The 12,330-nt window shown below is 48.4% G+C and overlaps 1 protein-coding gene across 6 annotated transcripts in view; it reads left to right on the top strand.

The window, feature by feature from the left end:
* Positions 1-12,330, top strand: part of LOC112258100 (rap guanine nucleotide exchange factor 6-like) — a 127,975-nt gene that overhangs the window by 37,292 nt on the left and 78,353 nt on the right. For all 6 annotated transcript variants that reach the window (XM_042327033.1, XM_042327032.1, XM_042327034.1 and 3 more), the window contains one exon: positions 8,749-8,818. In XM_042327033.1, coding sequence (XP_042182967.1) covers positions 8,749-8,818 — 70 coding nt within the window. The remainder of the gene's footprint in view (positions 1-8,748; positions 8,819-12,330) is intronic.

Genomic DNA, 12,330 nt, shown 5'->3' with positions numbered 1-12,330 from the left:
CCCCAAATCATGATGTTTCCACACCCATGCTTCACAGTAGGTATGGTGTTCTTTGGATGCAACTCAGCATTCTTTGTCCTCCAAACACGACGAGTTGAGATTTTACCAAAAGTTATATTTTGGTTTCCTCTGACCATTTGACATTCTCCCAATCTTCTTCTGGATCATCCAAATGCTCTCTAGCAAACTTCAGACGGGCCTGGACATGTACTGGCTTAAGCAGGGGGACACGTCTGGCACTGCAGGATTTGAGTCCCTGGCGGCGTAGTGTGTTACTGATGGTTGGCTTTGTTACTTTGGTCCCAGCTCTCTCTCTCTATTCACTAGGTCCCCACGTGTGGTTTTTGGGATTTTTGCTCACCGTTCTTGTGATAATTTTGACCCCACAGGGTGAGATCTTGCGTGGAGCCCCAGATCGAGGGAGATTATCAGTGGTCTTGTATGTCTTCCATTTCCTAATAATTGCTCCCACAGTTTATTTCTTCAAACCAAGCTGCTTACCTATTGCAGATTCAGTCTTCCCAGCCTGGTGCAGGTCTACAATTTTGTTTCTGGTGTGTTTTGACAGCTCTTTGGTTTTGCCCATAGTGGTGTTTGGAGTGTGACTGTTTGAGGTTGTGGACAGGTGTCTTTTATACTGATAACAAGTTCAAACAGGTGACATTAATACAGGTAACGAGTGGAGGACAGAGGAGCCTCTTAAAGAAGAAGTTACAGGTCTGTGAGAGCCAGAAATCTTGCTTGTTTGTAGGTGACTAAATACTTATTTTCCACCATAATTTGCAAATTAATTAATTAAGAATCCTACAATGTGATTTTTCTGGATTTTTTTCCCCCATTTTGTCTGTCATAGTTGAAGTGTACCTATGATGAAAATTACAGGCCTCATCTTTTTAAGTGGGAGAACTTGCACAATTGGTGGCTGACTAAATACTTTTTTGCCCCACTGTGTGTGTGTTTGTATATACACTGTTCAAAAAAATAAAGGGAACACTTAAACAAAACAATGTAACTCCAAGTCAATCACACTTCTGTGAAATCAAACTGTACACTTAGGAAGCAACACTGATTGACAATCAATTTCACATGCTGTTGTGCAAATGGAATAGACAACAGGTGGAAATTATAGGCAATTAGCAAGACAGCCCCAATAAAGGAGTGGTTCTGCAGGTGGGGACCACAGACCACTTCTCAGTTCCTATGCTTCCTGGCTGATGTTTTGGTCACTTTTGAATGCTAGCGGTACTTTCACTCTAGTGGTAGCATGAGACGGAGTCTACAACCCACACAAGTGGCTCAGGTAGTGCAGCTCATCCAGAATGGCACATCAATGCGAGCTGTGGCAAGAAGGTTTGCTGTGTCTGTCAGCGTAGTGTCCAGAGCATGGAGGCGCTACCAGGAGACAGGCCAGTACATCAGGAGATGTGGAGGAGGCCGTAGGAGGGCAACAACCCAGCAGCAGGACCGCTACCTCTGCCTTTGTGCAAGGAGGAGTAGGAGGAGCACTGCCAGAGCCCTGCAAAATGACCTCCAGCAGGCCACAAATGTGCATGTGTCTGCTCAAACGGTCAGAAACAGACTCCATGAGGGTGGTATGAGGGCCCGACGTCCACAGGTGGGAGTTGTGCTTACAGCCCAACACCGTGCAGGACGTTTTTCATTTGCCAGAGATCACCAAGATTGGCAAATTCGCCACTGGCGCCCTGTGCTCTTCACAGATGAAAGCAGGTTCACACTGAGCACATGTGACAGTCTGGAGACGCCGTGGAGAACGTTCTGCTGCCTGCAACATCCTCCAGCATGACCGGTTTGGCGGTGGGTCAGTCATGGTGTGGGGTGGCATTTCTTTGGGGGGCCGCACAGCCGTCCATGTGCTCGCCAGAGGTAGCCTGACTGCCATTAGGTACCAAGATGAGATCCTCAGACCCCTTGTGAGACCATATGCTGGTGCGGTTGGCCCTTGGTTCCTCCTAATGCAAGACAATGCTAGACCTCTTGTGGCTGGAGTGTGTCAGCAGTTCCTGCAAGAGGAAGGCATTGATGCTATGGACTGGCCTGCCCGTTCCCCAGACCTGAATCCAATTGAGCACATCTGGGACATCATGTCTCGCTCCATCCACCAACGCCACGTTGCACCACAGACTGTCCAGGAGTTGGCGGATGCTTTAGTCCAGGTCTGGGAGGAGATCCCTCAGGAGACCATCCGCCACCTCATCAGGAGCATGCCCAGGCGTTGTAGGGAGGTCATACAGGCATGTGGAGGCCACACACACTACTGAGCCTAATTTTGACTTGTTTTAAGGACATTACATCAAAGTTGGATCAGCCTGTAGTGTGGTTTTCCACTAATTTTGAGTGTGACTCCAAATCCAGACTTCCATGGGTTGATACATTTGATTTCCATTGATCATTTTTGTGTGATTTTGTTGTCAGCACATTCAACTATGTAAAGAAAAAAGTATTTAATAAGAATATTTCATTCATTCAGATCTAGGATGTGTTATTTTATTGTTCCCTTTATTTTTTTGAGCAGTGTATATATATATACTTTGACAACGTAAGTCATTTTTAACTTGCCATGTCAATTGATTTGAAAAAAAAGAGAGGCACAGAGAGAGCGAGAGAGGCTCTTCACTACCCCCACCTTTACCAAAAAGTCTGTAAACCTGGTCAACCGGCTTTACATTAATCTTCCAATAGGATGCTTGCCGAGGCCCCGGTGAAATAGACAGCCGAGCCATGGTTATGTGGTGATCCGAAAACCCCACCGGGAGAATGGTAGCGCCCAGCAGCCTATTGCTCTGATTCCTGGACATGTAAAAACGATCATGTCGGGCTTGCCCTCACCCTAGCCCCAAAAACCTTCACCCATGTTTACTGTCTAGTTGGGCTCCACTCACCCTAGGCCCAAAAACCGTCACCCATGTATACTGTCTTGTGTTGGGATGTTTAGTTCTCCAAACATCCACTAGGTCGAACTGATGAATGATCATCCCTTAACACTCCCACTGACACTGAATGAGGCTCTTCCCCATTTCAGACCGCTTTTACAAAAAGGACTACCACCCCTGCACTAAAATTTGTCCCATGGCTCAACACACTTTCCCCTTTTCACCAGAGCCCCCAATCGACTCCATTCACCACGTCACTATGCGTCTCCTGCAGAAACAACACTTGTACTTTTTGGGGGTTTTACATATTCACCCGACACACTCCTCTTTCCCGCATCTCTGGCGCCATATATGTTGAGCGATCCTACCTGACGAGTCTCCATAAGAAGTGGGAGGAAAGCCAGCAAAGAAAGAGACCAATTGCAAAGCTCCAAAAGCCCCAGTGTCAGAAAGAAACTATACATCTAAACAGTGTCTGAAGGTAGACCTTTACACACTGTGGTGACCCACTTCCTCAACCGTTTCCTGGGTGAGAGGACACCATTTTTCATAGCATGTTGTACTGTTTTTATCAACTTTCTCGGATCAGAAAAAAACAACCTCAAGGTTAACTTTTTTTCTCATTCAGGAACCTTGTCAGTTCCCTCCAACATGTTCTTTGACCCCTCTGCTTGACTGGCTGTCAGCTCTGGAAGTCTGGAAAAAAGGCCTCTTCCTCAGACTCACTTTCCTCCTCATCTCCATCTCCCATCCTGACCACCTGCCCTTCTTCTCTGGTCAGCTCCCCCCTCCCGAGCACCAGGCAAAGGTTCCTTGGTGCCTTTGACCACACCAGCCTCTCTCCTCCCACCTCCTTTCTTCTCTCCCTTTTTTCCTTTTCCGCTTGACACCCTCCTCCTCCCCCCCAGTCTCTTACACTTCCCCACTATTTTCTCCCCACTAGCATAACGTGACTAGACCCACCCTCAGCTAACCCACCATCACTGTCATGACTAGACCCACCATCGTCTCTGGCATGACTAGACCCACCCTCAGCTAACCCACCATCGCTGGCATGACTAGGCCCAGCCTCAGTTAACCCACCATCTCTTGCATGACTAGACCCACCCTCATCTCTGGCATGACTAGACCCAGCCTCAGCTAACCCACCATCTCTGGCATGACTAGGCCCAGCCTCAGCTACACCACCATCTCTAGCATGACTAGACCCAGCCTCAGCTAACCCACCATCTCTGGCATGACTAGACCCAGCGTCAGCTAACCCACCATCCATGGCATGACTAGGCCCAGCCTCATCTACACCACCATCCGAGAAATGACTAGACCCAGCCTCAGCTAACCCACCATCTCAGCGCGCAGAGAGAGGGGGAGAGAGAGGCGCGCAGAGAGAGAGGGGGAGAGAGAGGCGCGCAGAGAGAGGGGGGAGAGAGAGGCGCGCAGAGAGAGGAGGGGGGAGAGAGAGGCGCGCAGAGAGAGGGGGAGAGAGGCGCGCAGAGAGAGGGGGGGAGAGAGGCGCGCAGAGAGAGGGGGAGAGAGGGGAGAGAGGGGGAGAGGGGCAGAGAGAGGGGGGAGAGAGGCGGGCAGAGAGTGGGGGGAGAGAGGCGGGCAGAGAGGGGGGGAGAGAGGCGCGCAGAGAGGGGGGAGAGGGGGGAGAGAGGCGGGGAGAGAGAGGGGGGAGAGAGGCGGGCAGAGAGGGGGAGAGAGAGGCGGGCAGAGAGGGGGGAGAGAGAGGCGGGCAGAGAGGGGGAGAGAGAGAGGCGCGAGAGGGGGGAGAGAGGCGCGCAGAGAGAGGGGGGGAGAGAGGCGGGCAGAGAGGGGGGGAGAGAGGCGCGCAGAGGGGGGGAGAGAGAGGCGCGCAGAGAGGGGGAGAGAGGCGCGCAGAGAGAGGGGGGGAGAGAGGCGCGCAGAGAGAGGGGGGAGAGAGGGGGAGAGAGAGAGGCGGGCAGAGAGGGGGGAGAGAGGGCGCAGAGAGTGGGGGGGAGAGAGGCGGGCAGAGAGTGGGGGGGAGAGAGGCGGGCAGAGAGGGGGAGAGAGAGGCGCGCAGAGAGAGGGGCAGAGAGAGGCGCGCAGAGAGAGGGGCAGAGAGAGGCGCGCAGAGAGGGGGGGAGAGAGGCGCGCAGAGAGAGGGGGAGAGAGGCGCGCAGAGAGGGGGGAGAGAGGCGCGCAGAGAGGGGGGAGAGAGGCGCGCAGAGAGGGGGAGAGAGAGGCGCGCAGAGAGGGGGAGAGAGAGGCGCGCAGAGAGGGGGGGAGAGAGAGGGAGAGAGAGGCGCGCAGAGAGAGGGAGAGAGAGGCGCGCAGAGAGAGGGGGGGAGAGAGATGCCACAAGAAGAGGGCAACCAGTGAAGAACAAACACCTTTGTAAATACAACCCATAATTGTTTGTTTATTTTCCCTTTTGTGCTTAAAAAAAAAAATCACATTGTTATAACACTGTACATAGACATAATATGACATTTGAAATGCCTCTATTCCTTTGAAACCTTTGTGAGTGTGATGTTGACTGTACATTTTTTATTGTTTATTTAACTTTAGCTTATTATCTATTTCACTTGCTCTGGCAATGTAAACATATGTTTGACTGTTTAAGAAAAGAGCCTTAAGTCGTGCCCCCTGGCACGATATGATGCCCAGGATTCTGCGACATATTGCAACAGTGGAAGTTTCAGTCTCACACACACTGAGCACGTTGATGACATCAGGCTGCCAAACCCGTGGCTTAGTTAGAAACCTACCATTTCACCTGCTGGCAAATTAGTTTACACACAAGCTTTGATATTTCCCAATGTTTACGTAATGGTTCCTTTTGTTGCGGGGTGGATTATATTCTCAGAAATTAGAAAGTTTGAACATTCTTGTGTAATGAAACTTTTTTTTTTTCATCGGTGGACACCAAATGAAGAAACACTTTCTTTCATTGGAGATCAAATCAAACTGCCGGGGAACATGTGCCGTTCTCGTTGTGTGAATCCACCCATGATTAGAGCATCTCTCTCTTTGGGCTGGGTAAGTAGGGCTTCGTCCCAATGGCAACCTATTCCCTGTCGTGCCCTGGTCAAAAGTAGTGCACTATTTCGAAAATAAGATGCCGTTTGGTATGCGGACAAAACGAATCAAAATCAACCTTTTATTGGTCACGAAATTCAAAAATAAAGACATTCAGAAAGAGCAGTGTCAGAGACTGGAATATAAAGATATGTTATTTACAGTACCCTCCATAATTATTGGCACAGTGAAAATGTTGTTTTGGCTCTGCACTCCAGCACTTTGAATTTGAAATGATACAATGACAATGAGGTTAAAATGCAGTCTGTCAGCTTTAATTTGAGGATATTTTCATCCCATATCGGTTGAACCCTTTAGAAATTACAGCACTTTTTGTACATAGTTCTCCCATTTTAGGGGACTGAAAGTATTGGGACAAATTCACTTTATGTGTATTAAAGTAGTCGAAAGTGTACTATTTGGTCCCAGGCTTGTGGCTCTACACACTTGTTGGATGCATTTGTTTGTTTTGGTTTGCGTTTCAGATGATTTTGTGCCCAATAGAAAATGAATGGTAAATAATGTATTGTCATTTTGGAGTCACTTTTATTGTAAATACGAATAGAATATGTTTCCAAACACTTCTACGTCAATCCGAATGATTACGGGTAGTCCTGAATGAATGGTGAATAATGATGAGTGAGAAAGCTAGAGGCGGAAATATCACACCGCCAAGACATGCTAACCTTTGGTGTTGGGTTAAATGAGGAAGACACATTTCAGTTGAGTGCATTCGGTTGTACAACTGACCAGGTATCCCCATTTCGCCTCACCATTACAATAGCATGGGAGGTTAGCGTTTTAGGAGCCGTATGATATTTGTGCTTCTGACTTTCTCACTAGTCACAGGTCATTCAGGACTATTCGTAATCATGTCCGTATCCATATTAATATAGAAGTGGCTTTCAACATCCTATTCTTATTTACAATAAAAAATGCTCTTGTGGCTGTCTTTACAATTTGCAGTTTTTTTGTTGTTGTTTGCGCTAGCATACTTAGCATACTTAGCATACTTAGCCACAGCCTCCATATAAATTCTCTACATCATTTTGTTAGCATTCTGGCAATAGACACCCAATGTTTTTTTTTGTGTTGTTTTTTGTTGTGTTTTATTTTGGTGCCCCCTTGTGTACTCAGCGGGCAATACCCTAAATCCCAGGATGAGAGAAGGATGGTATGACGATATGAAAATCTGGATAGCGCCCAACCACTTTGGGTCAGCCCGTCAGGAAGTTCAGAACCAGGGCCCTGAGCTTAGTGATGAGCTTGGAGGGCACTATGGGGTTGAATGCTGAGTGCGATGGCGATTGTGTCGTCTGTGGACCTGTTGGGGCGATATGCGAATTGTAGTGGGTCAAGAGTGCCTGGTAAGGTGGAGGTGATAGGATCCTTAACTAGCCTCTCAAAACGCTTCACGTTGAAAGAAGTGAGTGGTACTGTGGGCGATCAGTCATTTAGTTCAGCTACCTTTTTGCTTTCTTGGGTACAGGAGCAATGGTGGACATCTTGAAGCAAGTGAGGACAACAGACATGCTTAAATGACTTGTCACATCGGCCACTGAGAGGAAGAGCACACAGTCCATGACAAGGAGAGTAGGAAGGTACGATACGGGACTGTTCTTGCTCAGCACGCGTCTCGTAATTAAAATCAGTGAGTCTCACAGAGCAGTAGCTTCACAGTGCTGAAGTCCTCGCTTTCGCTCTTAATTGGAGCGCCGTTAATTTCGGCGCCATCTGCTTCTTTCTGATTGTGTTCTATCTCCTCTCCTCGCACACTTCCCCGTTGGGTTGAATTAGTTAGTGACTGGTTTGGTATCTCATGAGGAAATCATGGTACAGAGAACCGGCTCCATTCCTGTGAATGGGAAAGTCACTGGGCTGACTCTGATACTATTATACTGTGTGATTTGATCTGACAGGAGAAGTGTGGAGGCCATCCGAGCCAGCCTGTTGTGTTTTTGGTGGTGCGCAACCAGTGAAACGGTTGATTCCTGTCGTTTGTCCCAAATGGCAACCCTGTTCCCTATATATATATAGGCTCTGGTCAAAAGTAGTGCACGATGGTTCTTGGTCAAAAGTGGTGTACTATATTGGGAATTTGGGACGCTGCCCGGTGCTGTGTGGAGACCAATAAGCTCATTTGTGATCCTAGTCGAACATGAGCTTGTTGTCCAGAGGGGAGCAGTTGACTCACTATAAACCTGTCCTCCTAGCAATCCTTTTATTTGTTAAACAAGCATGAACCTAATTTGTTTAAAAAGCATCCCGCTGAGAGAGCGGGCGGCAGGTAGCCTGGTGGTTAGAGCGTTGGGCCAGTAATCGAAAGGTTGCCGGATCGAATCCCAGAGCTCAGGAGGTGAAACTCTGTCATCCTGCGTCCTGAACAAGGCAGCTAAGCCCACTGCTCCCCAGTAGGCCGTCATTGTAAATATGAATTTGTTCTTAACTGACTTGTCTAGTTAAAGGTGGAATTTGTTTTTCTTCAACTTTAGCCTGGCACTAAATGACAAATTCCAGTTCAACTCAATGCCTTAGCAGAGAATGAGTGTTGATTTCTCTGGATCACTCTTAGAAATAGGCCTGTTGTTGCTTGAATTGGAGGTTTGCATTCGCGGACACAGACATCAGTATTAACTGAATCTGCAATACATTGAAACTGCCACTGAAAATCAGCATCTCTAATTTGCTATGTCAAAGTGTATTCAGTGTTGTACAGGGCGTGGGTGGGTGCCACCCTGGCCATGTGAAGACGTCTCTCTGCCTCTTGGTTTAACACTCTGTTGTCCTTTGTGCTGTGTGTTCTCTCTCCCCACAGCTTTGGCAAGCAGCTGGGGGGCAGGCGAGGCTGTGAATGCATCACTTTAGAGCCGACAGAAATGATCGTGGTGAGTTGAGCCGCCGCTTCGTCCCGCTTGCTCCCTCGCTCTCTCTTTCTCTCTCTCTCCCTTTCTCCATAGCTACCGACTCAGTACAGAAAGACAGGAACAAAAACAGTGACTTGTGGCGGTAGGAAGCCACTTTACCCACGTGCGGTCTAGAAATCGTTGGGGGGGTGGGAGGGTGTTCTCGGATCTGGACTCATTGAGGAAAAGAAATGAACATCCTTGGGCGCGTGGCGTAGCGTTTGGCCGGGGCGAGGAGTCTGGGTCGCCAGGCCAAGGAAATGCACACAGCTCCTAGAGAATTAGATTGTTGTCCTGAATCTCTCCTGTCCAGGAGTTTATCAGCTTCGTCTGAACGAGGCCTTGATAGCCTCGATCTTAGGAAGACAATAATACAACTCGATGCGATGCCCACAAAGTCACCCAATCAGTGCGCAGGCCTACGTTGACGTGTGTCTGTCTGTCTGCAAGGCAACTACAGCTCGTCATAAGTCCAGCACACCGGTCAAGAGGCCGGGGCAGGTACAGCAATCTACTTGAGCCATCTCCCTGAGCAGCCTGTCCAGCGAGCCCGGCGCACCGCTGCATCTGAAGCAGAGGCAAGGAGGGAGGGAGGAAGCAGGAAATTAGCTCCTCTATTAGATTTGGCCTGCTGGTCTCGGTCCTCTGTCCGTCTGCTGGTTATCATCCACTAGAGGAGGGGCATGGGGGTGGGGGAAATGAAAGTCTTCACCGTGTGCAGATGGACTGGCTGATTACCTGTGCCCGGGAGGACGGGGGACGGGGGGCATTACGTAAGCTGTTTGTTTGTTGTTCCTATACGCCCATTTCCTCACCCTATCGTCCGTAGGACTGCGAATAACCACAGCCAGTGTTGTGGGTGCTGATGGATCAGTCCACACGGGCAGCAGATGGAGAGAGAGAATGAAATGAGACAGGGAGTGTTGGGAACGACCCTTCATTGATGGCGTCGTAGCAAAGTCATTGGAGAATAATCACTTGAGTTCTAAACTGACAAAGGTGTCAATCATGTACCTTTACATGACTGACTATTTTAATGGACATGCGTTTTGCATCATTCCCACACCCAATTGTGGCCTCAGTGCATTCCTGAACAGCCTAGCCGTGCCTAATGCTTAGCCACTGCATGTGTGTTCAAATGAAGCCATGTTGCATGACTGAAAAGGACATTCGTTCCCATTTATATTCCAGGGCAGGTAATGGAGGGAACCTGAGCCAATACAGACAGTCACGCAGACACACACACAAACACAAACTCTCTCTCTCTCACTCTCTCTCACTCACTCACTCACTCACTCACTCACTCACTCTGGTTCCCTCTCCTCACTCACGCTGCTGCACCACTCAGTCAAATCACTCACATTCTAACCAATTAGTTGATTGAGTCCTGGGGAATTATCACAGACTAATTGCTCACGTCATTTGCGCAGCCAGGCCAGTGGTTGGACTCGTTGGAGATGTCTGGCATTTTACTCTGCCTGCCTGCCTGCCTTCCTTCCTCACGCACTGAGACCGGCCCATCCAGGAGACAACTTGTTAATGGTCCAAGCAGGAAATATCTCTCCACATGGACAGACTCTTGGTGAACAACACTGTTCAGAGTTGAGACGTTCTGTTTACTACTATGTGTGTTATTACAGGTATTAGTCCTTAGAGTGTTTTAATGTTAGGTTGAGATGCTCTGTCAGTTAGGCTTTCAGTCTGGTTGGTTTTTCATTACAGCAGCATGTGCTGTTCCATAAACCAACCCCTTCTAGAGTTGTTATTCAGTACATTTCAACCATGACAGAAAATCTTTGCGCCTCGTATCTGTGACAAGCGGGGTCCGTTTCTCTGTTAATCTCTAGTGACAGGCTAAATGGCCAGGCTTTTCCAGCACGGCCTTGACGTGTGGGCTTTCCTCTCCCTTGCTGTCTCCCACGCGTGTTAGTGGCTAACGCACGCACAAGCACACATGACTGGTCTCTGCAGGAAAAAGCCTCGTCTGTCCGTTGCCGAAAAAAAGCATGGCTAAAACTCTGACCTGGACTGTCTGTCAAAGTGTGCACCTGTCTCACTAAGAGAGAGGGAGGTAGAGCGAGAGCTAGGTCACAAGGTTATTACACCCCCGCTACAGCGCTAGATAGAACTTTGTGGAATGCTGCAAATCTACAACGACCAAAAATAAGCATTCTGTCACTGCCAACGTACTAAAATCGGGAGGCCCCAATCGATTGTGAGATGCGACGTATACATTTTATGTGATCAATTTGGGTCACGGGGTTCACAGTTTGACAGCCGTGGGCCTCCTGCGCGCGACAACATGCACAAGGGAACTCCACATAAACACAACACTGTCGCAGTCTACTTTTCAAAATACAACGGACTTTAAGACATCACCCAACACAGCGTGCCTTCTACTGTAGGCCTATTGTCAGAGTCCATTTATCTCCTTTAATGCCTGTCTCTGTAGCCTAAACAAAGCCGAAAAATGCTCGAGTCCCATGTGCGGCACAACACGCGAAGCTTTACCGCTCGAGAAATGTACAGTGCATTCAGGAAGTATTCGGCACCCCTTGACTTTTTCCACATTTTGTTACATTATAGCCTTATTCTAAAATGGATTAACTTGTTTTTTCCCCCTAGTCAATCTACACACAATACCCCATAATGACAAATCTAAAGCTCTGTCAGGTTGGATGGGGGAGCGTTGCTGCATAAAACTAAAGATAAATGGTGTATTGCAGTTGATTGGTGATAATGACATGAACATATCTATTCAGCAAGATGTTCATGCAAGCATTATAATATATTTACTACCCAAACGTAATGCGAAGTCCACTCATAACTTATGACATGAGCAATATATTTAGATGTCTGGGCCTGACAGCTAACTGCAGGCTAACTAGGCAGGGAATTGCATCATGGGAGACGGAATGCACCCTGGGAATCGGCGTATGCTGTAGACGAGGGCAATGGAGGCTTTTCAAAATGACAAAAACAAGGAATTGTGCAGTATGACTAAAAACGATAAAACATCAATGCGTTTCAAATCTTACAGGAGTGCATAAATACTAACAGCATAATAATTGGTTATTAATGGCAGACTTGTCCTTTTAAGGTTTTGGTTGGGGTTAGGGGTCAGTTTCAGATTGTGGTTAGTTGTTTTGCAGGTCAGCAGTGTGCGTATAGTCTCTACCGTCTGTCCCGGCCAGCTGATGTGCAGAGGAGAGGGGTCCGGGGGCCACACCCTTGCCATGCCTCTCCCATCTCTTCTCATCCTCTGTGCCCATCATGTCTTTCATTACATCCTGATGGATGACTGGAGCTCACAGAGATGACAGCCCTGCAGTCTGTACACCAAGACACACACACACACACACACATTCTCTGGGTTGGGTTTGTATATTGCAGACTACCCTCCCCTCTCTGACCCTCGTCTGCATCCTCCTCCTCAATCCCACTCTACTCCAGGCTCACCCACTCCTATATGAACTAGAAATGTCATCTAAGTA

This window comes from Oncorhynchus tshawytscha, linkage group LG09, assembly GCF_018296145.1.
Source record: "Oncorhynchus tshawytscha isolate Ot180627B linkage group LG09, Otsh_v2.0, whole genome shotgun sequence".
NCBI lineage: Eukaryota > Metazoa > Chordata > Actinopteri > Salmoniformes > Salmonidae > Oncorhynchus > Oncorhynchus tshawytscha.
The sequence above is the reverse complement of the archived record's forward strand: the minus strand, read 5'-3'. Positions and strand labels throughout refer to the sequence as shown.